The sequence below is a fragment of the Electrona antarctica genome, assembly GCF_951216825.1.
Source record: "Electrona antarctica genome assembly, chromosome: 13".
NCBI lineage: Eukaryota > Metazoa > Chordata > Actinopteri > Myctophiformes > Myctophidae > Electrona > Electrona antarctica.
Window position 1 is genome coordinate 20,317,772 of NC_136794.1, and position 26,748 is coordinate 20,344,519.

The 26,748-nt window shown below is 42.1% G+C and overlaps 2 protein-coding genes across 5 annotated transcripts in view; both read right to left on the minus strand.

The window, feature by feature from the left end:
- Positions 1 to 4,288, minus strand: part of myo3b (myosin IIIB) — a gene marked incomplete at its 3' end in the record, with an annotated part of 89,790 nt that extends 85,502 nt beyond the window's left edge. For all 3 annotated transcript variants that reach the window (XM_079517875.1, XM_079517874.1, XM_079517877.1), the window contains exons 1-2: positions 4,219 to 4,288; positions 3,733 to 3,775 (exon numbers count right to left, since the gene is read on the minus strand). In XM_079517875.1, coding sequence (XP_079374001.1) covers positions 3,733 to 3,775; positions 4,219 to 4,258 — 83 coding nt within the window. In that variant the 5' untranslated portion in view covers positions 4,259 to 4,288. The remainder of the gene's footprint in view (positions 1 to 3,732; positions 3,776 to 4,218) is intronic.
- Positions 4,289 to 5,371: 1,083 nt separating this feature from the next.
- ubr3 (ubiquitin protein ligase E3 component n-recognin 3) overlaps positions 5,372 to 26,748 on the minus strand; it is a 47,541-nt gene continuing 26,164 nt past the window's right edge. For both annotated transcript variants that reach the window (XM_079517573.1, XM_079517572.1), the window contains 12 exons: positions 25,862 to 26,062; positions 24,830 to 24,966; positions 20,303 to 20,388; positions 16,473 to 16,581; positions 12,571 to 12,683; positions 11,091 to 11,215; positions 9,856 to 9,963; positions 9,483 to 9,608; positions 8,808 to 8,987; positions 7,832 to 8,041; positions 7,546 to 7,685; positions 5,372 to 7,207 (listed from right to left, as the gene is read on the minus strand). In XM_079517573.1, coding sequence (XP_079373699.1) covers positions 7,090 to 7,207; positions 7,546 to 7,685; positions 7,832 to 8,041; positions 8,808 to 8,987; positions 9,483 to 9,608; positions 9,856 to 9,963; positions 11,091 to 11,215; positions 12,571 to 12,683; positions 16,473 to 16,581; positions 20,303 to 20,388; positions 24,830 to 24,966; positions 25,862 to 26,062 — 1,653 coding nt within the window. In that variant the 3' untranslated portion in view covers positions 5,372 to 7,089. The remainder of the gene's footprint in view (positions 7,208 to 7,545; positions 7,686 to 7,831; positions 8,042 to 8,807; positions 8,988 to 9,482; positions 9,609 to 9,855; positions 9,964 to 11,090; positions 11,216 to 12,570; positions 12,684 to 16,472; positions 16,582 to 20,302; positions 20,389 to 24,829; positions 24,967 to 25,861; positions 26,063 to 26,748) is intronic.

Here is a 26,748-nt window from a genome sequence, read left to right on the forward strand (position 1 = left end):
ACAATAGTAGTGAAAATAGCTTATCTGTGGTCACATGTGGTATTTTCTCTGTTTACGGTTTAGATCAAATATTTTTAAATGTGCCCAAAAATAGGGAGGCCGGGTATAAAGTTGTGGGTTATATAATTATTAAACAATTAAATTAATAAACAAAATCTTAATAACAACTACACTGGATCCATTGGATCACAGGTTGACTTGTTCCTGAAAACTATCAGTTGTAGACATACAAGGTTTCCATCCTACAGGGACAATAGCCAGTGCTGGTCAATGTACGGTCATCTGCAAGACAATATAATACAAATGTGCTTGCTGGACCCACAGCGATACTGGCCCAGGACATGCATTGACCACATTGTTTCACAATTCTAGCCAGAGATCTGTGTTGCTTGCAACTCCTTACTCCTCACTACTCTTTCCTTTATGTCTTTCTCTCCTATCTAAATAGGAAGTGTGAAGTGAGTGGTGCAACTCCATGTGGGGTTCCCCGGAAGTTCCAGACCCACAGGAACGCGCCCAGGGTACCGGCCCGGTTCCGGCGAGCCGCCCCACGTCCGAAATGGTTGAGAAATGACAGAGTTACCGACCGTGTGGGGTCCCCAGGGGGTCCCTCTACTGTACTGTACTGTCACTGTACTGTGAGTGTGTGTGTTATGCTGCGCAACAGTGACACTTGGTGGAGAAAACCAACCAAAAGCTATTTTCGTGCTCGGACACAGCCAGCCAGCCAGCCAGCCAGCAAGCCAGGGACACACATAGCTGTCTATAGGAGTGGTTGCACCACTCAAAAAGCCCAAAACAGCCCAACAGTAAAGTAAAGTATAATTACCGGTATAGAAGTGCTCCTTTAGCAAATTAGCAAATAATAAATCTTCATAGTCAATTTACATTTATGTGCAGACATGGTAATACTCTTCCATTATGAGTCCAGTTGCAACACAGAGGCTTTCTTTGTCATGAGAGCATTGTGGAAAAAGTGTAAGTTAGTAATCTAATTTTCTGCTTCCATCTAACTACTCTCTCTTATACACACACACACACTCAAGGGAAAGCCTTACAGTAACTCCAACGGTTAAGCCCAGGGGTCAGTCTTTGGTTAAGAAATACTCTCAACCATAATCCCCACGCTAAGGGGATACGAGTGGGCTTTGCCGTAAACCTCCAGCAGCCACCATCCAGCACTGAAGCATCGCGTCCTTGTTCTCACCCTGGCTGACTAAAGAATACTGGTGGGCACAAAACAAGGAATGTACACAGAGCTAGTAGAAGTGTGTGCATTCATGCATAATAAACTGAACTTTGAATACACATTTTATATCAGCATTTCCCCTGATACCATGTATAGTAAATTATAATAATATACATGATATGTGAATGCTACTGTATAGAATTTACACAACTTTCCACACTACCATCTAATTTCTCACCATATTCTGCCATGTATACAGGAAAAACTCTTCTCCCTTTGGGGTATTGAGTAAAAACTAAATCCTATCTAAACCCCATCCGAGATAAGGAATATTTAATCGTAAAAACAGACCTATTGTGAGACATTGTGTCTCTCTATTGTATCTGTGATTGAGCTGTAATAATACACTGAAACATGTTGGCACCCTGTGTGTTGAGTTATAGGGAGCCAATATCCACTGGTGATCCTTCTGGAGGTCTCTAGACACCTCACCTTATATTTACGGGGGATAGTAATGTCAGATCCTGTGCATCAGTAAACTGCTTCTAAATGAATAGGATTCACTTCAGATAGGCTACTGCACTGCATGGGTGTAGACTAGAGGGAGCTCAAGTGTGCCTTGGGGTTTTGGTTAAAGCCATCTATCTGCACCAAGTCTCTGTACGTACTGTACGTGTGTACGTACGTCTGTAATCCACGTAACTCTAGAACCGTTCGCCCCACCGACTTTAAATTCAACACCCGTGTTCCACACCACCACAGGGAGTGCACTGCCCGGTGTCGAGTCCGTCGAATACACCGTTGTCCAGAACCAGCACAAAAGCCTCTGCCCGGGCTCTGGACCTGATCACCCCTATAGCCATGGTATATCCTGCCATATCTTCATATATGGAGCTGGCCTGTTCTGACATCACAACACTTCATATTTGGGCATGCCTGACACAGAAATCCATATATAGGAATAAAGGGACACAGAGAGATAGATACAGAAATCTCCATATAATATGGGCATAAAAGGGACAGATGGGTGGAACGGGTACTCTGACATGGGTACAACGAGTATTGCATAGCCTGGTGGGGTAATGGGCATGGATCGCCAACTTCCATCGTTACCGACTCTGTGCTCCACAGCCGGGCACCAGTCTAGTCTATCTATAAATGCACCAAGTCTCTGTGTGTACGTACGTACAATCGTACACATGTGGCTGTGTACGTAGGTCTGTAATCCACGTAAATCGAGAACCGTTCGCCCCACCGACTTCAAATGCGATATACGCGTTCCACACCCCCACAGGGAGTGCAGTGCCCGGTGTCGAGTCCGTCGGATAGCCGGTTGTCCAGAACCAGCACAAAAGCCTCTGCAAGGGCTCTGGACCTGATCACCCCTATATCTCCATATATGGAGCTTGCCTGTTCTGACATCTGCATAGACTCCATATTTGGGCATGCCTGACAAAGAACTCCATATATGGGCATATAAGGGACAGACATAATAACTGGGTGGGGCATTCATCTCCAACTGGCATCGTTCCAAGTAGGCCAGTGCCCGATGGGCACCACTGTATAAACTAATCAGTGGTCAAATTGAAGTAGCCAATGCAGCTAACTTACACAATGCATTTTTACATCAATGTATTTTGGTCACAGTATTACTGTAATGTTATATGTGTTGTATTGTCTGTTATACAGATTCACGTGACTTTTCAAATACTATTGTACATGTCAGACTAGCCAATGATTCATATGACAGTCCTCTGACAATCATGTTACAGGGCTAATGTCAGATGCAGTAGCCTGCCCTATACTGAATGTAGTCTCAGAAGGAATACAAGATGACTCGCCCCTTTACCAACTCTCTAATCTGAATCACTCTGAAATCTGAATCGTGTATAGCCTACAGATTTATTTGATTGTATAGTAGTCGACCTCTATACTCTGTAAAATTAAGAAAGAATAACATGAGACAGAGGTGACTGCTTAATTAAGTTAATTTAGGACCTTCTAGCAGTTAATTTCGTTGTATTAAACATATGTCTTCCATGTAGCCCATGTTGTGTAATGGCATCATCATGCTATTATGCCCGTGGATATACAGAGTGAACTTAACAATGATAAATGAATATGATAATACCTTTTATACAATCACCAACAATATTGTTATTTACAGCTAGGTAGAGTATAGTGGGGCGAGATGGAAAAGGGGCGACCGTACCTGTTACCCTCAGAAGAACTATGAGATAGCCTAATATAAAATGTCCCACAGTCCCAAGCCCTATACTTCTACACTGACCGCAAACTATATGACATCGAGTCTGAACTATAACATGATTCAGACGAGGTCATATATAGTTCAACTTGCCAATTTGCCTAGCTGGTTCAAATTGAGGGACAGTCTCTATAGGCCTACTCTATACACACACACACACACACACACACACACACACACAGTATTACCGAGCCATTAACAGGTTGCCCAAACAATAATCTCTACTATATCCATTGCGGTAGGCCTATGCCAAGCTTAGATGAGTAAAGTCTCCTACCCACTGTAGCCAGTCTCTGCTGCATCCGTGTTTCCATTTCTACCTGAGAATAGAAGAAAAATGAAATAAAACTAGCATTAAAGAACAATTAAGTCATCCAGCCTATACATGAATGCAAGCAAACATCTTGAGCCGTAGTTGTCCTTCGTCCATCGTACTGTACGTAGAGATAGCCTGCCCCATCGGCATGTTACAGTATGTTAGGTGCTACTGTTAAAACATTACAGCTTCCTTACCGTCCATAGCCACATATCCATTCCGAACTGATTTGTCTCTTTCCCGAGTGAAGGAATTGAATAATTAACAGTAATGTGATAGGTATACCTGCGCGTCCTTCTACAAAGAGGAAGCAATACCCTCATGAGCAAAGAGATTGACTTCACTGCAGTAGTTATAAAGACAACATTATATCGCTTTATGTGGCCTTGGCCCGAGTATAGTTTATTGCGTTAAGCATCAAGTAGGCCTATCCATCCACCTGCTTACCTGTGTCCGGAATAAACTGCTCAAATTCGAAGTTGGACATGTGTTCAGCGATGCTCGTTCAAGTGTTGCCATAACACCAACATTTCAAAACATTGGACTTTTTCTGTCCGCCTTAACATTCAGTTTGGACTGGAGCTATGTGCCTACATGCCTCACAATTTCCACTAATTAGGCATGAAAGGCTTTGTGGCGCCCACTGGTCATTACCTCGAAGGCCTCCATTGTTTATGAAACTTTAACCCACTTAGCACCCACACACACAATGTTGCACATTCTCTTCTGTCTTCCAGAAATTATTCTACAGGCAAAGACAACACACTTTCCTTTTAGATAACTAAACTGATAAAAATGAATCTAGTTGCCAATTCACGTCTCAACTATAGCCTTGGTCCAAGACCGTCTATCAATGATCATAGATGGATTTTATATGACTTTTACTCTCTCGCAAAAATGCAAATGTCAAAATAGATACATTTTTTTTTTAAATAAAACCTATGAGCCTAGCCTGGCATTTAAAGCGTCAATCGACGTAGTAGCTAGGGTCCACCACACACTCAGGGAAAAGTAGCCTATGTGGTTGATGCTCAACAACTAATAAAACTACATTTCCCTTATTTTGAATAAACATCTACATTTTAACTTCACATAGGCTAGGCTAATGTACAGTATAGGCTATATTTTGTAAATGTTACAACAAACCGTTTAGTTAATTTATTGTGAAATTCAGTTTAATTCTTGTGCTCCATTTAGTAGAAATTAATATAAACCAGTAATATTTAATGTCACATTCTCCCTCTAAGCAATCATAGTATTTCCCCAATGCATTTTTACTACGGTCATACGAGTCCCCTTGTGGCCACAGTGAGAGAGAAAAAGAATCCCAGTATGGGCTGGGTCATTGAAAGGAGGATTCATGAAAGTACAGCCTGAACTTGAAAGAACTGAAATACTCAACTGTCATTTATTCATGCTCAGTCAGCTGAAATAAACAACCCTGTAATGCTGACAGTCAGCCTCCTTGGAGATTATGACAGGAAAGGAAATCACCCTTAAATGTCAATGCGTAAATACATGTATGAGGCTAGAGAAAGCATATTATTAAGATGTAAAAGAGCCTCCGGCAGGAAAAATGAAAATGAACATTATATCTGTGTGTTTATATTTTATTCACATATGTTACATTTTGCATTATATGTCCAAGTCATACTTTCTGATCAAACTCAGAAAGTTTGAGTCAGCACCTACAGTAATGTACTGTATTCTCTCTTTTCATTCATACAGGAGAACACTAGAGCTGTCAGTTACAATTTACACCCTTTACTCGTTGGCTGTTCAGTTTCGGTCATGTACAAAGTAAGTACTACAAAGTGGAGGTAAACTCAAGAGAAAATGGAAACAGCGTGCATGAATTCAAGAGGAACTAATTCAAGTGTTTAAACCTCTCCTCAAAGATTCCTCATTGAAGCATGTTGGTGACTAGCAATTCAAAACCAGAGATATCACCAGCATTAATCTTGCAGGCATAGCTGGGTAAGTGTCCTTTTTGCTAGGGATAAGATTATAAATCAAAAGATTAAGGACCTAAGACACTTGAAAAATGATGGCATAAGCATGCCATGCACCACTTATGTAATGGATACTGATGCCTGGTAATTTTGTCCAATGTTGGGATGTGGCCATGATTTGGCAAACTTGTAGTGGAGATAAGGGTAACTATTCAGTTTAAATGCATTTTACTCAAACCTTTGCCAGGCAAAAGCCTAGGTATTTTCTTCTGACAGCAGGATTATGATTTTGAACAATTTAGTGTATTTTGGAGTATGAGCAATTTACTCTCAGCATATCTTTCTTTTTACATCTGAGAATATTTTGATGTCCGTTTCCCCAGAAAACAGAAACAATACTAATTGAATATGTAGCCTATATGAGGATAAGGGGCACATAGGGAGCCATGACAACAAATGCATTTTAGATTTTTAAGTCAATATTCAACCGGACCTGAAAGTGGCTCGATGGAGGGCAGGACTGGATCATAATGAGTAATAAAGAGATGACTGCATGCCAGGACATTAAAGTGAGCTCGAGTCAACATTCCCAGCCATCAACTATAAACTCAAAGCAAAATGCCATAGAAAAAAAAAGTCTTCACAAAAGGTAAAATCAATTCGTTTAACAATGAGCAGCAGCATTTATTTAAATATCTAAAACTTTGTATTTTAAACAGCAAAAAGAGAAAAAAAATTCCTGAGGATGGATTGCAACTAGACCCATAAAAAGAGCTTTGCTAGTCTGCAATAAAACTCTAGTGTTGATGAGTGGACTTGTCCTGCCTAACATTACATCTACAAACAAGAGTGCACATTGCAATAACTCTGCTACACTCACTTCGGGAGTTTGAAACTCACGCCAGCACAGCATAGCAATTTCCAATAAATGAGGGATATGCATTATAAATGTTGGAGAAAATAAAAAGTCAAACTGAGGGTGGATTTTTACTCAACTATGAGAGCCAAACAAGTGTTACAGGCTTAAATAGCCTTTTGCAAACCTCTCCTCTTTCTGGGCAAAGTTGTGCTTTCACTTCCAACTTTTCAGATTCCATTTCTCCCTGTTGAAAACCACACAGTTAAATCACTTAAATAAACACACACACACACACGCACGCACACACACACACGCGTGTTAGTCTTTAGGCATGATTGTACACCAAACTTGACATAAACCAAGGCTGTGGCAGCAACACCCTCACTGCATGTTTGTGTATATCACATTTTTAGATTCCCAAATGTTTCATATAGGTGAACACATAAGCCAGAATTTTTTATTTCCCCACTTGGGTTCGTGGATTCTTTTTGTGGGCTTTGGGAGAGTTTAGAGTCCATTATAATGAGGTCCCCAGCGCTTATTGATGTGGTCAAAGGTGTGAGAAACCCACTGTTGCTCCAACACCCGATACCTCTCTTCACATAAGAACAGAGGCTTGCCACGGCTAGAAAAAAAGGAAAGAAGGAAATATGTTAAAGAGCTCTGTCTTTTCTTTTAAATCACATGAACACCAGTGTCCCTATTTGGGCATATCACAATAGGCAAACATAGGTGAAAATAGGCCAACATTCTGCAAACATTCTGCAATTCAATCTACAAGCTCACATTTCGCAATGCAACGCACTGTAAGCTTGTAGATCAGCTATTTTACATACAACAGGGTTTAAGGGGTTAAACAAAGAGTTTCAAAACCATCAATTGTACAAAGCTAGTGAGTAACGGTTTTGTTGATAACATACAACATGCATTTTGCATTGTGCTTAAGATATATAATTCATGTACCGTAGATCACGATCCTCCTCGCCATGGGCATCTAGGTAAACAGAACCCCACAGGCAGAAGCGATGGCCACGGATGATGATGATGACCGAGGCATTTATCAGTAGGAAGATGCCTGTGGCTGCGCCACAGTGTTGGGAGTGCTGGAGGGGGTGAAATATGAGAGAAACATCATTTCCACTACTAAGGGTAGCTTAGAATTGTATTATGTGACTACTGAGTTAAAACAAACAGAGGAAATTCAAAAAAACAAAAAATGTCAGTGAATGAGTTAAGATGGGAAACTCACCAGAACACATTCACAGATGCCCTGCTGCTTGCAGCACAGCCCTTTGAGGCAAACAAAGGCGCCACAGACGAGACAGAGAGCAGGGTCCTTTGGCACCTTTTTGCAGGCAGTGCAGGACTTCCTGTGATAGTACTGGAAGATGATATTGTAATTGTCAGGTAGCTGGAGGAGACGGGGGGCTGACCACAGAGGACCTGGAACCAAAAACGTCTGGGGAAGCAAAGGAAAACACATCCATTTGAAAATACCTTTATGTTGCATGGGGGGGAGGGGGGGGGGGAGATAGTTTCACTATAATAAATCATAAAACTTCTATGACTTCTAAATGCTCTTTATCCTGTCCTCTAGTTCTAGGATTCGATAGTAAATAATGTCCCCCGTTTAGAAGCATGTGGTCACTCACAAAAACTTTGTCATGCAAGACACTCCAAGTTGTCAAAATGATGGACACACCACCTGCTCTAAACTGCCATGAGGCTATCAACATGCCATTGGGGGAAACTGAGGCGACTGAAACACAAGGCAACATTTTATAAAAAGGAGTCATTTCACGTTATTGTCTCCACCAGGCCGAAGACATGGCTGAAACTATGTTTTCGCCCCGGTCCATCCGTCTGTGTGTGCGTCTGTCCAACTTTCTGTGAGCAGCTAATCTCCGGCACAGTTGGAATGATTTCTGTGATACTGTGCACAGCCCCAAATCATTCACATTACCCTGTTATATAGCGCCACCAGGAGGATGATTTTTGCGGCACACATTTATTTATATTACTCCTACAGATTTTGGCCAAACGCCACAAATCGGTACACATCTCTGTTCTCTATAGTCACGTGATCAAGACGGAGCCTCAAATCTGATTTGACCAATTGCTGTGAAACATTGATCAACAAGTTCCATAACATTCCCAGGCCCAGTACACTTCCATGGCCTCTGTCCTGGTCTACTTTCACCCTGTTTTTACATTAATCTACTTACCAGTGATTGTTCAACCTGGGACTCCTTGAGCTCTGTGACCTCGGCACACCAATGAGTGATCAAGTCAAAGGCGCTGACTGGCCACTCCAGACATGAGGCACTGTACATGGGGTTGGATGGCTGGGGAGCCAGGGCCAGGAGCTCCAGACACACTGCCAGGGATGAGAACTCCTCTTCCTCCTGAGATTACAAACATTCACCCAACAAATGCATGTGTGAGTTCCCTCTGACCGTGGTCTTATTTCACTTCTTTGATTGAGGTTCAACAATCTAATTTTTACTTTCAAAATGTTTCACTACCATATGGGTACAATTGTAATGCCTGTCCAACCACAATGCAATTTTACAGTGGATATTTCATACTGTTATTCATGAAATGCATCGTTCCAAGTAGGCCAATACCCAAAGGTCACCGCTCTAGTAATAATAATTATACTATTATTTATATAGCACTTTTCACGACATGAAATTCAGCTCAAAGTGCTTTACAGAGCAAAAAGTAAAGAAAAAACAAAATAACATTAAAATAGCAAAAACATAAAACATTAAAATAACAAAAAAGGCAGTGAATCAGGCAAAACAGTGAGGGCATGAACAACACAGATTTAAAAATAAACAAAAACGTTGACCAAAATAGGTCTGGTTAAGTGGTTATGACAACACATGCAGACGTACCAGACAGCCAGCCAGGTTGTCTCCATAGAGGTGGTGCTGCAGGAGGGAAGCGATGCGGAGGAATGGCAGGCAGAACTGCTGGAGGCTGAACTCTATGGACTGTGGAGACCACACACTGGAGCTCAGCTGGGGAAAGGAGCACAGTGGTTTACGCTTCATCAATAACCGCTCAACAGCTGGCTGATAATGGGGTGATGTATATCTCTCCTTCAGATATATCGCACCATTGTTTCTCAGGGTTAATGTGCAATTCATCACACAAGAGAAAAAATAAGGGAAAAAATAAGGGAAAAGAAGGATGCGGCAAGTGAAAGAGCTGGGAGCAAATGACAGGCGACGTTGATGTGAAACGGTTGTCATTTTTGTGTCTCACCATGGATGATTCTTCAGCGTTCACCTTGTAGACACTCCTGTCCTTGGAGAGCTCGGTGATAACATGGCCAAGCAGGACTTCGAAAGACTTCTCAGCGTTGGCAGCATTCTGGGACAGAACATCAGAAAGTTTGGAAAATGTAAAAGTTACGAATAGTAGAGTAAATTACAGAATACAAAACTGTGTTGGTGGGTAACAGAAAACACAAAAAGATCCTGATATAGTAAAGTCACCTCTACAATCAAATGTCTGCCTCTGTGTTTTCCTAATCCTTGAAATGTGCTGCACAGAGGAATATAATAACTTATGCAGAATAAGCACAGAGGATGCAATAGTTATTTTCTTACTATAAAATATCTGACCTGCTGATAAGCAGCAGAGACATTACTGAATGTGTGTTCTGATAAAAAACTCAACTGGTTTGACTAATATTTTATATGGAGGAAAAGCTGGCAGCATTTATCAAATTGAAGGTGGTAGAATATAAAACAGCGGCTGCCTTATCTTGCCTGCCGTCCTCCGTCATAGATTTATAGAGGGGGAATTTAATGTCTATGGATTTCTTTCCTCTGGGCTCTGATCTTTGCTCAGACTTTGCATCTTTTTTTTTATCAACTTCAATTTAAATACAATGGCATCCATCCATATATGCATGCAGTTACCTCTGAGGATTTCAGATGCGTCTAAAGTGGCTGCTTGTGAGTGAGTGCACCATTGTTCATGACATTGTAGTAGACATATTCACCCTATTGTAGATGGAAAAAACCCTAGGGGGAAGGTTTCAGCTATTTGTCTATTGACATTCAAGCCAGCCTCTCACTAATACAGATTTAATAGACTGAAGACGGATGGCCAATTAATGCTACACTCAACAATCACACTTCTCCAGATAATGAAGATCGATATTGCATCCTGTGGAAACCACAAATGAACCTAGTAGGAAGCAGGAACTTAATTCATCTCAATAATAAGTTATACACTGTGATTTACCATGGATGGTTGTGAATTCCGTATAGGGAACAATAGCTCTGGGGAAACAGCTGTATTTGTGTAAGTAAAGACCCTTCAAGAACATTATGTCCCACATGACAGAGGCTCTGAACGTAATTAAGAATGGAATACATGGTGGAGGTAGTCCTTGGATTACGCAGTGTCATAATGTGGAATTTACGAGCTGGACTAAACACCATTATTTGAGTCAATGGTGTCGCATTGATGAGATTCGACACTTTTACCTTCTTGAGGGTTCCAGATGTGCTCCATGCCTGCCTCTCTTCTGGGCTGAACTTGGCTGAGAGAGCTGCCAGGCCTTGAGCGTACTGCAGGTTATACAGCATCCTCACCACACAGATGAAATGTTCTACGCAAACAGAGGGAAGGATAACGGTTATAAGACACACAGCAGGTGGAAACATAAAGGAAAGTGGAACACTTGAGGAAGATAATAAGATATCTATATTTATTTAACATAATAATTTTAGAAATGTAATGACCCACTTGAGTCAGTGCAATAAGATTACAAAGAGGCTAAAAGCCATTCACTGAAATGAGGATAATCTATTGGATTCCTCCTACAGAGCTACGCATGTTCTGGTCTGTTGCTTTGAAAGCTTCATCTAACAGCAGGCGGGTAATTAGCAGAATGCTTCAGGTGGGAAAATGCAATCTGAACAAGGTCTTAGTTTAGATTTGAAAGGAGCAACAAAGAGTGCAATTATTTGCCCTTCCACACAGGAGGCGTGTGTCCGACAGCTCCACTGCGGCGGTCATTGTGATCAGTGTCAGCACAGTAATAACACACACGGCTGTTTAGAGGAGAGGTACACCCACCAGTACCACCTGTCCTTCTCCATATATAAAGAAAAGGACAAAAAAACAACCATATTGGTTTTTTGACCTCCATTGCTGTGCCCTGTGCTTCAGTAATGGAGTTCATTCACACGCATCTCTCATGCTGGTGTGCAAAAAAGAGAAAAGCAAGAAAATCAATTCTCTCTCTCTCACAATGAGTGCAGTAATGATGCTTGCTTTGGCTCAATCAATTTGGAATAGAAAAAGATACAAAGCCCACCCCAAAGGTAATAAGAGGCCGACTACCGTTTTCCTCAACAGAGGCTGAAGGGCAAGGGAGGCATCACCTCTATAGTAGTGATTCTCAACTTTTATACTTTCAAACACTCAATTTCCATATCTGGGACCCCAATCTACACCACAAAATACTAACTCTCAGAGATACAGATCCGTAACTCTTCAACAACCTCTGGTTGAAAAAGAGTAAAGCTAAGTACTAAAACTCTGTTTCAGTGAATCCTCCAACAAAAAAGATAATGTTGTGGCCAATGTGTCCCTGCCGTCAGTCATCAACCAAACGATCAGCTTGCTGTGACACTGCACCCATTAAACTTGATTGCTGCTGTTGGGCTGAAAGGGGCGTTGGTTGTTTTCTTTAGCAGCAAAAGGGCAGAGTTGGAGGAAATGTCAGTGATAAGTGCCCAGCTGGAGATGAAGGGTAGTGGAGGAGGGGCAGTCCATCACCAAGGCCATGTCACCGTGATCAATGTGGCTGAATAAAAGGCAACAGTCAGGAGCACAGAAAAGGGACTTGAAAATGTCTCCTTCCGGACATTCAGTCACGATTAGGCCAGATAATGGACTGTCACTGCAGAGCAGCCACTGAGAAACACTCTCAGGTGGGAAGAGACATTAGAAAGGCACCTTTTCGTAGCGGCTCTGGCATGGTCAAGACGAAGATGATGAGAAGGGACGGAACATCTCGAAACAACATGGGCACCTCTGGTTTCTCCTCAACTGCATCTTCATCCAAGCATCTGCAAAGATAACAAAACGATATACAGATTAGGGCTGGGGCGGTATGGGATATGTGTTACTGCGGTTATTGTCGGCCCGCTTACCACCTGTATGGCGGTAATTACCGGAATGATTTCAAACACTGACTAGTTTTGGAATCGCAATGGCAAGCATTCTCACTCCAAGGAAATGTCGGCTCAGCAGCGCATTGCATGAAACAAACACCTCACCATTCAAAAACGTCCCCTCATCATGGAACCTATTATCTTAACCCATATGCTGCCTCCTGCTGGACGCAGAGCCAACCGCAGCCTGCCGAGCCGTTTTCAATGTAGCACACGCTGGACTGACATCCTGTCTGGGCGTCCATCTTTAATGCTAAATAAATAGCGGCAATGCTAGCAAGCTAAAATGAAGCCATCCTTGCTCTAGAAAGCACCAATGTTTCCATCTAGACCACCGGATAATAAGCAAAGACCTCCGAATATCGTGCGTTTTATCCAAACCATGGAGAGCTCCGTAGATTTAGAGTTATTCAGCTTTTTAGTCAGCCTGTATAATGGGAGGTGTACGGCAGCACGGTTGCGCAATCCGGTCTAGGATCGCTAAAGAAGGAAAGGACTAAGAAATCAGCGATCTGGTTTGATATCAATAATAAAGCTTATAGACGGAACATTACGCCAGAAGCAGTTGCTAGTTGGATTCCCTTTGACGGAACGTTCCACCAGGAGTAGTTAATTTGTTAAACAATGCCAAGTTCCTGTTGTGATTAATGCAAACATGTAATCAAAAATGATGGGAACAGACATTTGAAGACCAGCACTCTTATTCCTCTGATGGTATGTTGTTCATGCAAATGATGAAAAGCAGGCGCACAAATAATAGGCCCATTATAAATACAGTAAATATTGACAGTGCAAATCATTAGAGTAGAGAGCAAAAGTCCTCACTGATTACTAACTGAACACTATACATTTGCTTAAACAATGACAACATGGCCTTTGCCAAGTTCTCCATTAAGGGGGGGGGGGGGGGGGGGGATTTCAAAAAGTCTTCTGACCCACTTCTTTAATATACCGTTGCTGAATGCCATCTCCATTTAAATGTCGTCTTTTCTATTGACAAAGCAGCAAAAGGTTAGAGTCTCCACTCTACTCTAAAAGGACCTCAGGGAATTATAAATGAAAGGAACTGCACTTACAGAATAATACCTTCCATTTCGAAGGCACTCACCAGTTAATTCCACTGTGAAGTTGGAGGGGGGGGGGGGGGGACTGTATGGAAAGATTATTTTGACTCAAGCCAGCACACAGTATACAACAGAAGCTGGTACAAGGTATAAATCGGAACAAATACTAAGTACTATGTTCTGAACAATATTACAGTCAAAACACACTACTTGAAAAAACGAAATAAAATACATATAAACAATGTGAAGGAGAATGTGTAGACAGTTAGGTCATCTATGCTAAAACATATTTCTCTGTCCCATTTTAACTGCGCAGGTTGATCGCCTGGGGGGCGTCAATGACAGCGCTGCCACCGGAAGCCCCAACAAGGTATTTTTAAACACCAAATCGCTCCACTGAGAATACCTCATGCACGGCTGTGAACACTTGAATAGTAACGGGTGTAAAAGTTATACAGTGCTATCAGGGAGAAGAAAGGATGTGGCATAGGCTGACAATGGTACCACTTTCAAAAAAGCAAGGATCAGCTATCTAAGGAGGATGGAGGACTGAAACTCCCAAATCTGAGACACTATTTTTGGGCGGCACAGCTAAAACCGTTAACAATCTGGCTTCAGGAAACTGAGGATACTAGATGGTTAAATATTGAAAAAAGCCTTTGTTCGCAACCCCTTCATGTTGTGCCCTTCCTAGATACCCCACTGAAAGAGATCCAAATGAGTGAGTGGACTAGAGTCACTTTAAAAATATGGAGAAAAATAAAAACTTCCTTTGGATTACCTAAACAGATCTCCTCGCTAACACATATTGGCTACATGAAGGAGTTCATGCCAGCTCGATTGGATGTAGGATTCAGGAATTGGACAAAATTCGGCCTAACTAGCATACACCAATTAGTTAATAAGGAAGGTCTTAAATCATTCGAACAAATACAGACTGAATTCGGGCTCCCAAGGACAAACTTTTTCAGATATCTGCAACTGAGAGACTTTCTAACAAAACATAAGGACTGGGAGAGAGCCATGAAACCCACTCCTATCGAGGAGTTGTTGCTCAAATTTGAATTTGGTGATGGCAAGGTAATCAAGGAATTCTACCAAGTCTTCTTGGACCTTTGCCCGAATAATACACTGTATATAAAAGAGAAATGGGAGGCTGAATTAGGTATAGAAGTAACGACGGATACGTGGCGGGAGGTATGTAGTGAAGCGCACCTGGTAACCAACTCGAATACATGGAGAGAATTTAAATGGAAAGTAATATCTAGATTTTTCAGGACGCCTCAAATAGTGGCCAAAATGGGTCTGTGGAGCACATATTGGGAATCATGCTCATATATTCTGGACATGCCCCAAATTGAGACCATTCTGGAGAGAGGTATCTGAAGCATTAAAAGAAGTTTTTGGTCAAAACATTCCAGAGGATCCCATAGTAATGTTGTTAGGAATGTTGCCGGAAGGTCTGGAGGGTAGAGCCAAAATATATTTATTGCATGTGCTGCTTACAGCGGCCATCAAATGCATTACAATTAAATGGCTAAAACCAGCCCCGCCGACATACAGTATGTGGGTGGAAAAAGTATGGGACATTTACCAGATGGAACAAATTACTTATGCCCTGAGGCTTCAACCAAACATATTTAGTAAAAGATGGAGTCCTGTACTGCCTCTACTAATGAAGTAGCAGGTTTCGGAATCTCGAGTAACGACTCACTGAATACACTTCTCCCCAGACCTTCTGATGTGCTCATACTCTTTCCTCTGTCTCCAGTCATGTCTGTTCTCAGTTTTGTTCACTTCCCACTGTGGTCGACGCTCTGTTGTTTTTGTCTCGCTACTTATTTCCTTGTTTTATGGTGAATACTTGTAGTATTCTATTTCCTTGTTTTATTGTGAATACTTGTAAATGTATGTGAAGTTGTTTGTGTGTATGAGTGTATAATATATATATATATTTTGTGAAGGTATGAAACAGCTGAGGTTGTGTAAAAAAAGAAAAAAAAGCAGTTGTAAGAAAAATGTATGCTTTTAATTCTGTGAAGTTGCCTAAACTGAAATAAAAACAAAGTTCAAAAAAAAAAAAGAAGCAAGGATTCAGTTTTGGCCTAGTAATTTTGTGCGGTGTTAAGCCAGACAGTATGTGTACATGCTTAAAACTATGCTCTTCATTAAATATGTTTAGGTTTCTGTGATGGCAGGGTGGACAGCTGGGGGCAGCGATGCTGTGCTGCAACAGTGCCGAAGCGGTGCAGTCATTGTCAGTGCACTGATTGTGACGGGGTCGTTTCGCTCTCTGTGGAGGGCCCGGTAATTTGCCAGATGCGGCAATTATTGGTGTCTATGGCAACCGTGCGCGGTCCCCCCTTTTCTGTTTTTAGCTGCTCTTTGTGTTACTGCAAAGCGGTTTGTGCAAGGAGGAAATGGTGGCGTTTATAGAGAGGGGGAGAAAGGATATACTGGAAAGGGGGTGGGTGGGGAGGGAGAGAGAGGGAAGAGAGAGAGAGAGAAAGTGGCACTGTGATTACGTGCTTGCTTGGGGGAGAGATTGTGAGGCATGAGGTGGGCTTTATAAATAGATTTCCTAAAGGGGAGGGGGCACTTGAGCTGGAAAGTCACTCACTCCGTCTCCTCTCTCCTTTGTGTGACGGTTGTCAGCCTGGTCCAAGGGTTGTAGGCCGAATCGATGCTGTACAGACGCATGTGCATAGCCAGCACATGGAACAACTGATCTGAAAGACAAAAGCAAAAAACACATCAATATTAAAGCAGCCAAGACAACTCGCTCTGCTCACCTGAATGCCGGCCATTACGCCGATCCAACAGTCAGTGTTGATCGAGCCGAAGTGGCTAAGTTGAACTGCCTTCACTGAGCAGTCTGGTCGGGTTAAAAAGCAGGCCAGGCCAGATGGATACGTAGTGCTCGATAGCCCCAAGCAGCTCCAAGATCAGGTCACACCTGTTCAGTGTGGAACTAATGGAACATGAAGAGCAACCCTCTGGTGTACATGTTTACTTTTGATGGAACACTTCACAGCCTCTACTGTACAGACACCTCCATCAAATACGGATCCGTTATATAAATACAGAAGTGTCATGGTACAAGTTGCTTAAATAAGTGTGAGGGGAAGGCACAAACACAATGTCGCCATCTAAAACCCAATTTATAGCCTGCGGTTCTAGTGCCGTGCGCGACAGATTATAGCAGGTATACAAGTTCACAACAAGACACTGATGGGACGTGCTGAGAGCTTATAGATCTGCCATCATAGATTTGCAACGGTATCATACGTTGGGGAAGGAATATGATGTTTTTTTTAAGGGACACAGAATGTTGAGCATATCCCCAAATGGAGAAGTGCCCTTCTCTTATCTCATTAGTCCAGAAACAAATTAACCTACTTTTTCCTCATTATGACCTAAATCCAAGCTAGCAGCGCTCAGTCACGCTTTCAAACATGCAAAACAGGAAATCTATTCACAATGAATGTGAAAAGCACTTGAATTGTGTACCAATCAATCACTTCCATTTAACAACACAGCACTAATTGCATTCCATTTGCATTACCTCGTAAGCGTCCACGCGGACACACATGCACACAAGTACAGTATAGTACGTTTACGGCAACAGATAAAAACAACAAATGAGTAACGTCACTAAGCATATTTTGGTTCATAGTTATGACGCTGTAATGCAGCAGAACATTCAATATAACCAGCTCTGCAATATTGACATGTTAGAGTGGACTACCAATATCTAAACCAACACTGCCCTCCACAGGTGAAGACGGACACAGCATGGAGAGACAGGAGTAGTTCTGCTCCAGTGCATGTCTTGGACAGGCCTGATGTCCTACATGAGGGAGATGAGTAGTTGGAAACACAGAATGGCACCACATCACGCTCAATTGGGCAGCCAACTCACCTGACCTGAATCCTATAGAGAATCCATGGGGTATTGTAAAGAGGAAGGTGAGAGACACCAATAACAGCAATACAGACAAGCTGAAGGCTGCTACGAAAGCAAGTGCAACCTGGACTTCCATATTAACACCTGGAACAGTGCCACAGGGCTGACCACCTCCATGCCATGCTGCAGTGATGCAGTAAGTCACTAGTGTAAAAGGAGCCCCAACAAAGAATTGAGTGTATAAACAAACATACTTTTCATAAGGTTAACATTTCTGTATTAACCCATTTTGGGCGGGAACCCCTTTTGGTGTTAGCATTATGTTATGCTTTAGCTATTGAAAAAGTAGCTCAAGCTCATAGCGCGCCACAGAGTGGTGCGCTACAAGCTTGTAGGTCTGCTATTTTCGAAAAATCGAAGAACGACTGACATAGAAACATAGCTTTTTCAGAAAACTGTCAGGATGTAGAAGACATTTTTAGAATCTGATCTCAGGTCAAAATGGGTTAAACATATTTTGGGGGGGATTTGGCCTTATGCCATTTCATAACATTGTGAAATATTCGATTGTCATAATTATCAAGATTAAAAAAAAGCTTGAAATATTTATTTTTATGTGCAATGAATCTTTCAATGATATTGCAGTTTTTGGGGAATGTGTGTGTGCGTGCGTGTGCACTTTCGTATAGTAATTTCTGTGTTGTCCTACAAAAACACATCATACCCGAGGCAACCCACATGGGGTCTAATGTCTGACAGCAATTACCGGTTCGATTCCCGGCCGGACAGACCTTTTGTTTTAGGTCACTCACCTATTGTCTCTCCGTTTTTCCTGTCTCTTAAGCTCTATATATTTGGCATGTACAAATAGCGAAAATAGTTGATTTACAAGCTAACAGCAAATGGTTAAGCTTTACTTATGAAACGCCTCACATTTTTATTCCTGAAAATCTGTTATTGAATATATTTGGCTTTATGGCTGGATGCAGCAACACAGCACCTAGACTAATTTAACGCTGTAGAAGAAACTAAAGGCAAGCTATTTGAAGGGTAGGCTCTTCGCGGTGGATTTAAGCTAATTCAAGGGATTGCCAGACAGCTCCCCTCTGTGGTCCATGACATCCTCATCAACTAGAATGACAGCAGTGCCTAGTGGGACATGGGCTTTCGACACCCCCCCCCCCTCCCGGTAGTTAGTGCATGTCTGCCGTTTATCCCTTCCATTCTCCATCTTCTGTGTGGAGCTAACACTAATGTACTGCAACTGAGTAAATTTAGCCGGCAGCATGGCTACACAGTTAATGTGGCTCAGAAAATGGCATACCTCCAGTGTGTGAAATCGCTTTTTAGACACTCAAGGATGACAGGCCATTTCACAGCACCAGCCAATACATTTAATTTATCACCACTAAACAGACTAATTAAACAAAGAGAAAATGGGTTGTGCTCATTTGACCACAAAGCCAGATTCTACACATTACCCATACATTTACAGTACTTGTCTTGGACTAAATCGGAAGATTTTGTCCAGTATTTAAAATGATGCCTTTGATGCCTATAGAGCAATACGATCACATCAATACATCTTTCCACTTTTGACCATAGTGCATAGAGGATCAGAACAACAACATGAAACTTTGACAGACAGAAAGGCATAATGTCACTTTGGCCATGTCTTCTGGTAAAGTGGCATCTCAAGGTTGTGTGATCACGCTCCTTCCCCCTCACCCAACACACACTTACGGACGAACGCCCTAGCAAGTTACCACACAATCAACTAAAACATCACTTGACCCATTTGTCTGCTTCATTTACCCCGACTGCCAACATTCCCAACAGCTCACCTGCCACCGCTAATCGACACCTTTTACAAATGGCTCAACAGTTACATGGACCAGCAGCTTCAATCTCAACTCAAGATACTTCATTACACCTAGGCCGATGAGACCCAGCATCCCACAGTAACCCGCAAGTCAACATCATCAGTTCTGAAGCAGATGTAACATACTGTTGCAGCAAAGAGTGTTAATCTCACAAGGGAATGAACAATAAGACAGCACAACAGATCAGGCATCCCTGGTTTAAGGTTATGGTGCCAAACTAAGTCGGATCTAAAAAAAAAAAAGAAGATTGCTACTTCATGCACATTTCAATTCCTTTTTCATTTTAGAAGGATATTCTGTGGGAAAAGGCATCTCTTTTTATTTTATTGTCCAGGTGCTAGTGCTTTGACCATTGCACAGTGATTGCGGGCTACTTACAATTATGATGAGATTCAGAAATGTAAAGCTATTTGCTTATGTCCCTCTATTAGATCATACACAAATATACATCAAATATAAGGCAACTATAAAATGTGTGCCATTGATGTTTTAAAATCAAGCCTAGAAGGATTTTATACAAGGATGAGGACATACACAAACAATCTGTCATGCAGAGCTACATATAGCGTGAGACAGTAGGCCTGTACATCCAATTGATAGGATTCATGAGAGAGGTTGTCAGTGATGTATGAAACACAGGGCGGTATAATAACTACTCACTGAGACAGGAGCGCTTTGCTGCTGCACTGGCACCTCCAGAACACAGGTTTCCTCCTCTGTGCAACAGCTCCAACTCCAGGTTGGTCCTGTGAAGAGACAGAGTGAGCCACTGTCATTAACAGGCCGTTAGCATCACAAATTCACTGAGGCAAGAGTACAGTATCATCAAATTTAGCTTTTGGTTAGGTATGCTGACTGCAACTTTCACAAATTTTAATAGGAGAAGATGAAAGATGTAGCCAAGCCATTTACCATTAAATGTGGCTGTTTGGCTGCAGCAATTATGTATCAAATAAATGGCAGCTTTCTGAGACTCTGCCCTTGTACAAGCTGAACCATTAGCATAAAGCTGTACCGTGCTCCCATACACATTCCCCACTGTGCATTTTCCATGCATATCCAAACGCTTCACTCCAGAAACAGTGAAAAAATAAAGTACTTAAGACTTCAACAGAATACATTGATGGTGAAAACTGATAGGTATTGCTAAAATTAGACAGGACTCTTGTGTTTTTATCCTGCCGCTGGCCATTTCTTGTATGGTTCCAGGAAAGGTGGGGGCAAATCCTTGGGTTTCCTGGGAGAAAAAGCAATTTCACATAGATAATGTTGCCACGGTGAAGCTCCATCTGGCTTCTGCTGATAAGAGCACCCCTGTGACTGAGGAATTTTCCACTCCTCGGGCAATTTGCACTGTTCATTGAACTTCAGAGAGCCAACAGGCACCGCAGACACACTCGGGGGATCCATCTCAACAGGGTGGAGGGTGAGGGGACTACCGCATTTTGCAGTGCAAAGGTCGGGAGGGGTGAGGTCTAGCAAGGGCAGAGGTTTAGGAATGGGCGTGTTAATACCTTAGAGTATATATATATATATAATAGAGACGTCACCGAGAGGAAGCATTGAAGCGAAAAATATATGGTGGCCGAAAGTGGTATTGCAGCTTTGAGCGGCACTGGGCCATACGTGAACGCGGGCCATATGTGAACGCGGGCCATGCAGACTACATGGCGTGCATGACTCGCACGCACACGCACGGTGCTCATTCATGTTTTCGGCCCGGCACATTCACGCATGGCCCAATTCCAACCCAGAATGCACTCTCTTCCAACCCGGAAGAAGGGGTGAAAACACCTCATGCACTGGGTGAGCAACTCAATGCAAGTGGATGGGAGGAGAAATCCAGTGACATCTCCATTATATATAACTCTATAGTTAAAACCAGGGTGCACGGCAGACATTTCTTAGACCTATGACCAGCTGATTGGAATATACAAATGGAGCAAAATTCAAATAAGGGTTCCACTCAACCAACCAATGTTTTACAATCACACGGATAAAGATTGTTTTTTAAAACATTACATTTGCACAGAACTCAGCAAATGCATCCTCTGCACCCAACGGAAAACAACAAACAATGCTTGCAGGGCAGAATTAGAGCGATACCCACTCATCAAAATAAAGAAGAGCACTTACATTTCATAACCACCAAAAAAAAAGCAACCCATAACATAGCCCTCAATCATAGAGAAAACCTACAGAGAGTCCTTTATTCAGCTGGTCCAGAAACTATATGCACAAACGCAAGCACAACCAGACGGAAAACCCATTGGACCTAACCAGATTATAAGAAAACAAAACATACTGGAAAGAGACTAACCAAAACCTAAGCAAAATTGAATGCTATCTATCACTAAAAAGAGAATATACATTGGCTGAATACCTGAGCATGGTAAACGACCCAAAACTTAGGAAAACATTGACCAAGTACAGACTCGGTGAACAAACACAGCCTTGCAAAAAGTTGCAATAGAGAAAGGCCGCCACCAAGGGAAGACAGACTATGCACCCACTGCACACAAAATGTGATGGAAACAGAGCTACACCCAAACCACCTGCCCACTATACCAATACATCAGAGACACATACTTCCCACAGATTATACACACCCAATGAGAGTTTGAAACTATGACCGACAAAAAACTCCCATACCAATTGGGAGAAATACAACACATGTGCAAACACAGCAGCAAGTTTTGTGAATTAACTGTTGTGACAAAAGAAGGTTAGCCAATCCAATGGAATACAACCACCCTAAGGACTACTATCTGTACCAAGTACTGCACATGTAAACAGAGCTGCTACCATTAAACACATTTTAAATACTACACAAAAAACCCATCAGATTTAACTAAGTAGTCTTGAGAAGAAATGCTGCTATTTGTCCCAAAGTGACAACTGTTTTTATTGTATTTTGACACTTGCTTTGGCAATGCAAACGTATTCTCATGGCCAATAAAGCTCCTTTGAATTGAAAATTGAAATTGAAAAAACTAAGCATCAAGCAAGCAGTGAAAAACCACTCATTCCAAAAGGAGCCCATCAGTCAGAGGGTGTGGAATAAATCTATACACAGTCAGACCTAATAAAAAGGGCTTATGTGAAGGCTGTAGAATTGGAGTCAATAGCATTTTACTGCAGACTAAATTGACAAAGCTGCTAATGCCACTTAGAAAGATTTTTTTCCCCACAACACCTTGGGTCCCAAAACAGCAGAATAATTAGAGAGGTTAGAGAGGTATGAATGAAGACAATCGAGCTTTTAGAAAATGCCACGTAATGCCCTATACATTGCATGCATGCAGGTACAATGTATCTAGTTGGGTTCCAATCCCTTTTCAGGGGCACCTACATAAATAAAATATAAAATAAAAAGAACTTTCACAAATGACAAAATAAGACTACAACTATAACAAATGTAATGAAATAAGACTACAACTAAACTCTGAGGAGAATACACCGTTCTTTCTGAACAGTAATTGTAATTCAGGCTAGGGAACTGGCATTAAAACAAAAGAGAGAAGAGCAGACAAGCGTTTAGTCCACTGGCCCCGTCCGTCCGTGTGTGTGTATGTGTGGCCGTGCGCATATACACACGTGTCTCTCACACACACACACACACACACACACACACACACACACACACACACACACACACACACACACACACACACACACACACACACACACACACACACACACACACACACACACACACACACACACACACACACACACACACACACACACACACACACACACACACACACACACACACACACACACACACACACACACACACACACACACACAGTTGGAAGGACCTCCCTGTCTGAGGAGAGCAGGCATAGAGGTCAGTAGCCACAGACCTTCACCCACAGATAACCCATTTGTGACCATATCACTGCTCAAATCTCTGCTCAAATCTCTGCTCAGGACTTGGACTCAGAGATCTCCCACATACTCGCATAACTTGGAGTCAAAGGTTAGACATAGAATTTTCTTAAGAGCCTCAGAGGGAAGCAAGACTGTGTGAATTAGAATAAATCAGGTACATAAAGGTTGCAGTTCACCATGTGTGCCTGTCCCACAAACAAATTCTAGGACCACAGAAAGTAGTCGTTACAAATCTTCGGACAGATATACATTAAAGATTGTATGTCAGGACACCTCGTACATGGTTTAATCACCAATTCAAAGCTCATGGTGAATTAAATAAATTGCATACAAATAACAAAACTAACAGCTCTTGCTACAGTTGTGAAGGATAGACAGTCTCTCTTCTTTATGGCTATAGTGCACTACAGGGTGGCCTGACATTGCAAAATGTCACTTGTACTCCTTGGCTTTCGATGATTCAGACTGAGAGTTGCCGTTTCCTTTAGGCAATGTGTATGTGTCACACCCTCTGCCCCCCCCCCCCCCCCCCCCCCGCTGTCTATTGTTTATAGTTTTTCTCTTAGTACATTTTATATTTGGTGACCAAGTGTACAGCACTTTGGTTCAATGCTGTTGTTTTTGCTCTATAAATAAAGTGGATTGGACACAGACATTTCTATTTTGCACCATATTAGTGTAATGTCTTGCTTTTAACAAGCAAAATAAGCAAATGCATGCCAATTAAGTAGTAATAACAAGGGTGATTTGCAGGGCCTGTCACACTGATTTGCGCATTGCTAGTCATCTGCAGCCTGGCTGCTGGCATTGTGCAGTGAGTGAAGCTTATTGGTTCAGACTTTGCAGCATTTACAAACTTTGTTTTTTTTTCTAAAACTGACAAAGGACAAATTACATCTAGCGGTAATATAAACACGAGGATGTGAATCATCCATATTACCTTGTACCTGCCGACTACCTCTGAGGTCTAGAACGCTCTGGCGCCAATTTACCAATGCTAATTTAACCGAGAGAGTATTTGGTTCAATGCATTTTATCCAGGAAAAATACCCAAAACAGCTCTTTTAAGAGCCACCCGAAAATTATTACTGCTAAATATCATTCATCAGCAGAGACCTGATTTATACTTCTCCATACCACAGTGTATCATCGATCAGATGATACACAAGCATCCAGATTGCTTGTCCGATCGATCTGAGCATCTCTACCCTGAATTGTTGCTTATCTCTAGGAATAAGAGGTTATGTCTATGTGAATTAGGATCTATGGAAGGAGGTTGTGCTCTCTCACCTTGCCACAGAGTATATGAAGAGGAAATCATTGTCAGGAGAGCCAGGGTTCTTCCCATAGTCCATGTATTTCTTCTGGGTGGCGTTCTTGATGTCTTTAATGATTAATTCCATCTCCTTACTCAAGTTGGACTCCGTCTAGGGGTGAAAAGGATACATTTCATTCACGGGCTTAGCATCTCCTTTGCCCAAGACAGGGGTTGCCAAACTTTTCTATGGCTTGCCATGAACCACAAAATAATAGGGATGGGCACATTTGTTTTCCCTATGACTAGACAAGCCAGTTCAGGTTATCTGGTAGCACCTAGACAAAGAACAAATCTATAGAGCTGTATAGGATGGAAAACGTTGCCTAATTGCAATTACATAACTAATATGAACACAAAATTCACTTTTAAGAAAAAGTTAACGGTAGTTCCAGAGATGAGCGATATTTGAACTAGGGAATGCATAGGCCTATGCATTGTACGTACGTCGTGTACACACACACACACACACACACACACACACACACACACACACACACACACACACACACACACACACACACACACACACACACACACACACACACACACACACACACACACACACACACACACACACACACACACACACACACACACACACACACACACACACACACACACACACACACACACACACACCTCTTTTCTTCTCTCCCCCCTTTAATTTATTTAAAAGAAAATCCTCTTTCTTCAGTATTGTCACTGCATCAGGGAAGAGTGGGTGGGCATAGCGCAGGGGTATTCAACTGGAGGCCAATATATCACCCTGTGTTCATACTGTGCACAAATGTATTACATAAATCTTTGTGTTTGAACAGAAAATGCATTTTGAGAACCCACAAATTTTCGCTTCAAATGTTGATATGAACAAGGACAAGGACAAACAAATGTTTCAGTGTCGGACCCCAGGAAGATGAGCTTTTGTTATGGCAAAATATAATGGGGAGGTAGATAGGCTACGCTGCAGGGCTATGCTGGGATTCAAAGTGTAAAATTATACTTACTGGGAAAAGACCCAGCTGTAACTGAAGATCTTCCACTTCCTTCACCAGCACACACGCCTTCTTGCTGGTAGGCACGTGCCAGGTACCTGCCTCGACGCCGCACCCGGGGCGACAAGGAAGCACGCTATTAGCGAACTGCCGACACAGTGGGCAGGTGAATTCACCCTTGTCAACTGAAAAGCCCTGCAGAACCTGGTCATTCTGGAGAGAAAGAGCAGCTCCCGTGAATACAGGCAATTGTGTTCATTGGAACACCTTTTTGAACTCCTTTTGAGTCTCTGTGGTGGTGTGCAGGAACTTTATATAGATAGATGAAATTCTCAAGAAACAGCATGCTATGATATAACACAGTGGTTCCCAAACCTTTTCACTACTTCTTAAACATCCATTGTCTAATTTATGGAATTTCTTTGATTTTTTCCTTCTGATTTCTTCATGAAATTACTGAAAAACTAAATTCAGTGATTTTTCTTTCCTTTTTTTCCAACTAGAAAAAGTGCCCCTCAGGGCACAGGTCTCCACCAGGGTAATAGCATTTGTGATGTTTGGACAAAATGTGTAGGCGTAATATATTAAAAATATAACAGATCTGTGTTGATCACATGACTATGGGGATAGTGTATACCGAATTATGTGATGTATGGATAAAATGTGTACAAGTTATGCGTTTTGCCAAAATCTGCCTCATGGTGGCGCTATAACCAGTAGTTGTGCAAAATGTCCTTGGCCTCTAGGGAGTGCACCTACAAAGTTGTAGGTGCAGCTCGGGTGCAGTTTTAGGTAAGGACCTGAATTGGCCCGTTATAGCGCCACCATGAGGCTGTTTTTTTAAAGTAGCATTTCAGCCTAGTGGGAATGTGTGTGCATAATGTCACGGAAATCAGACA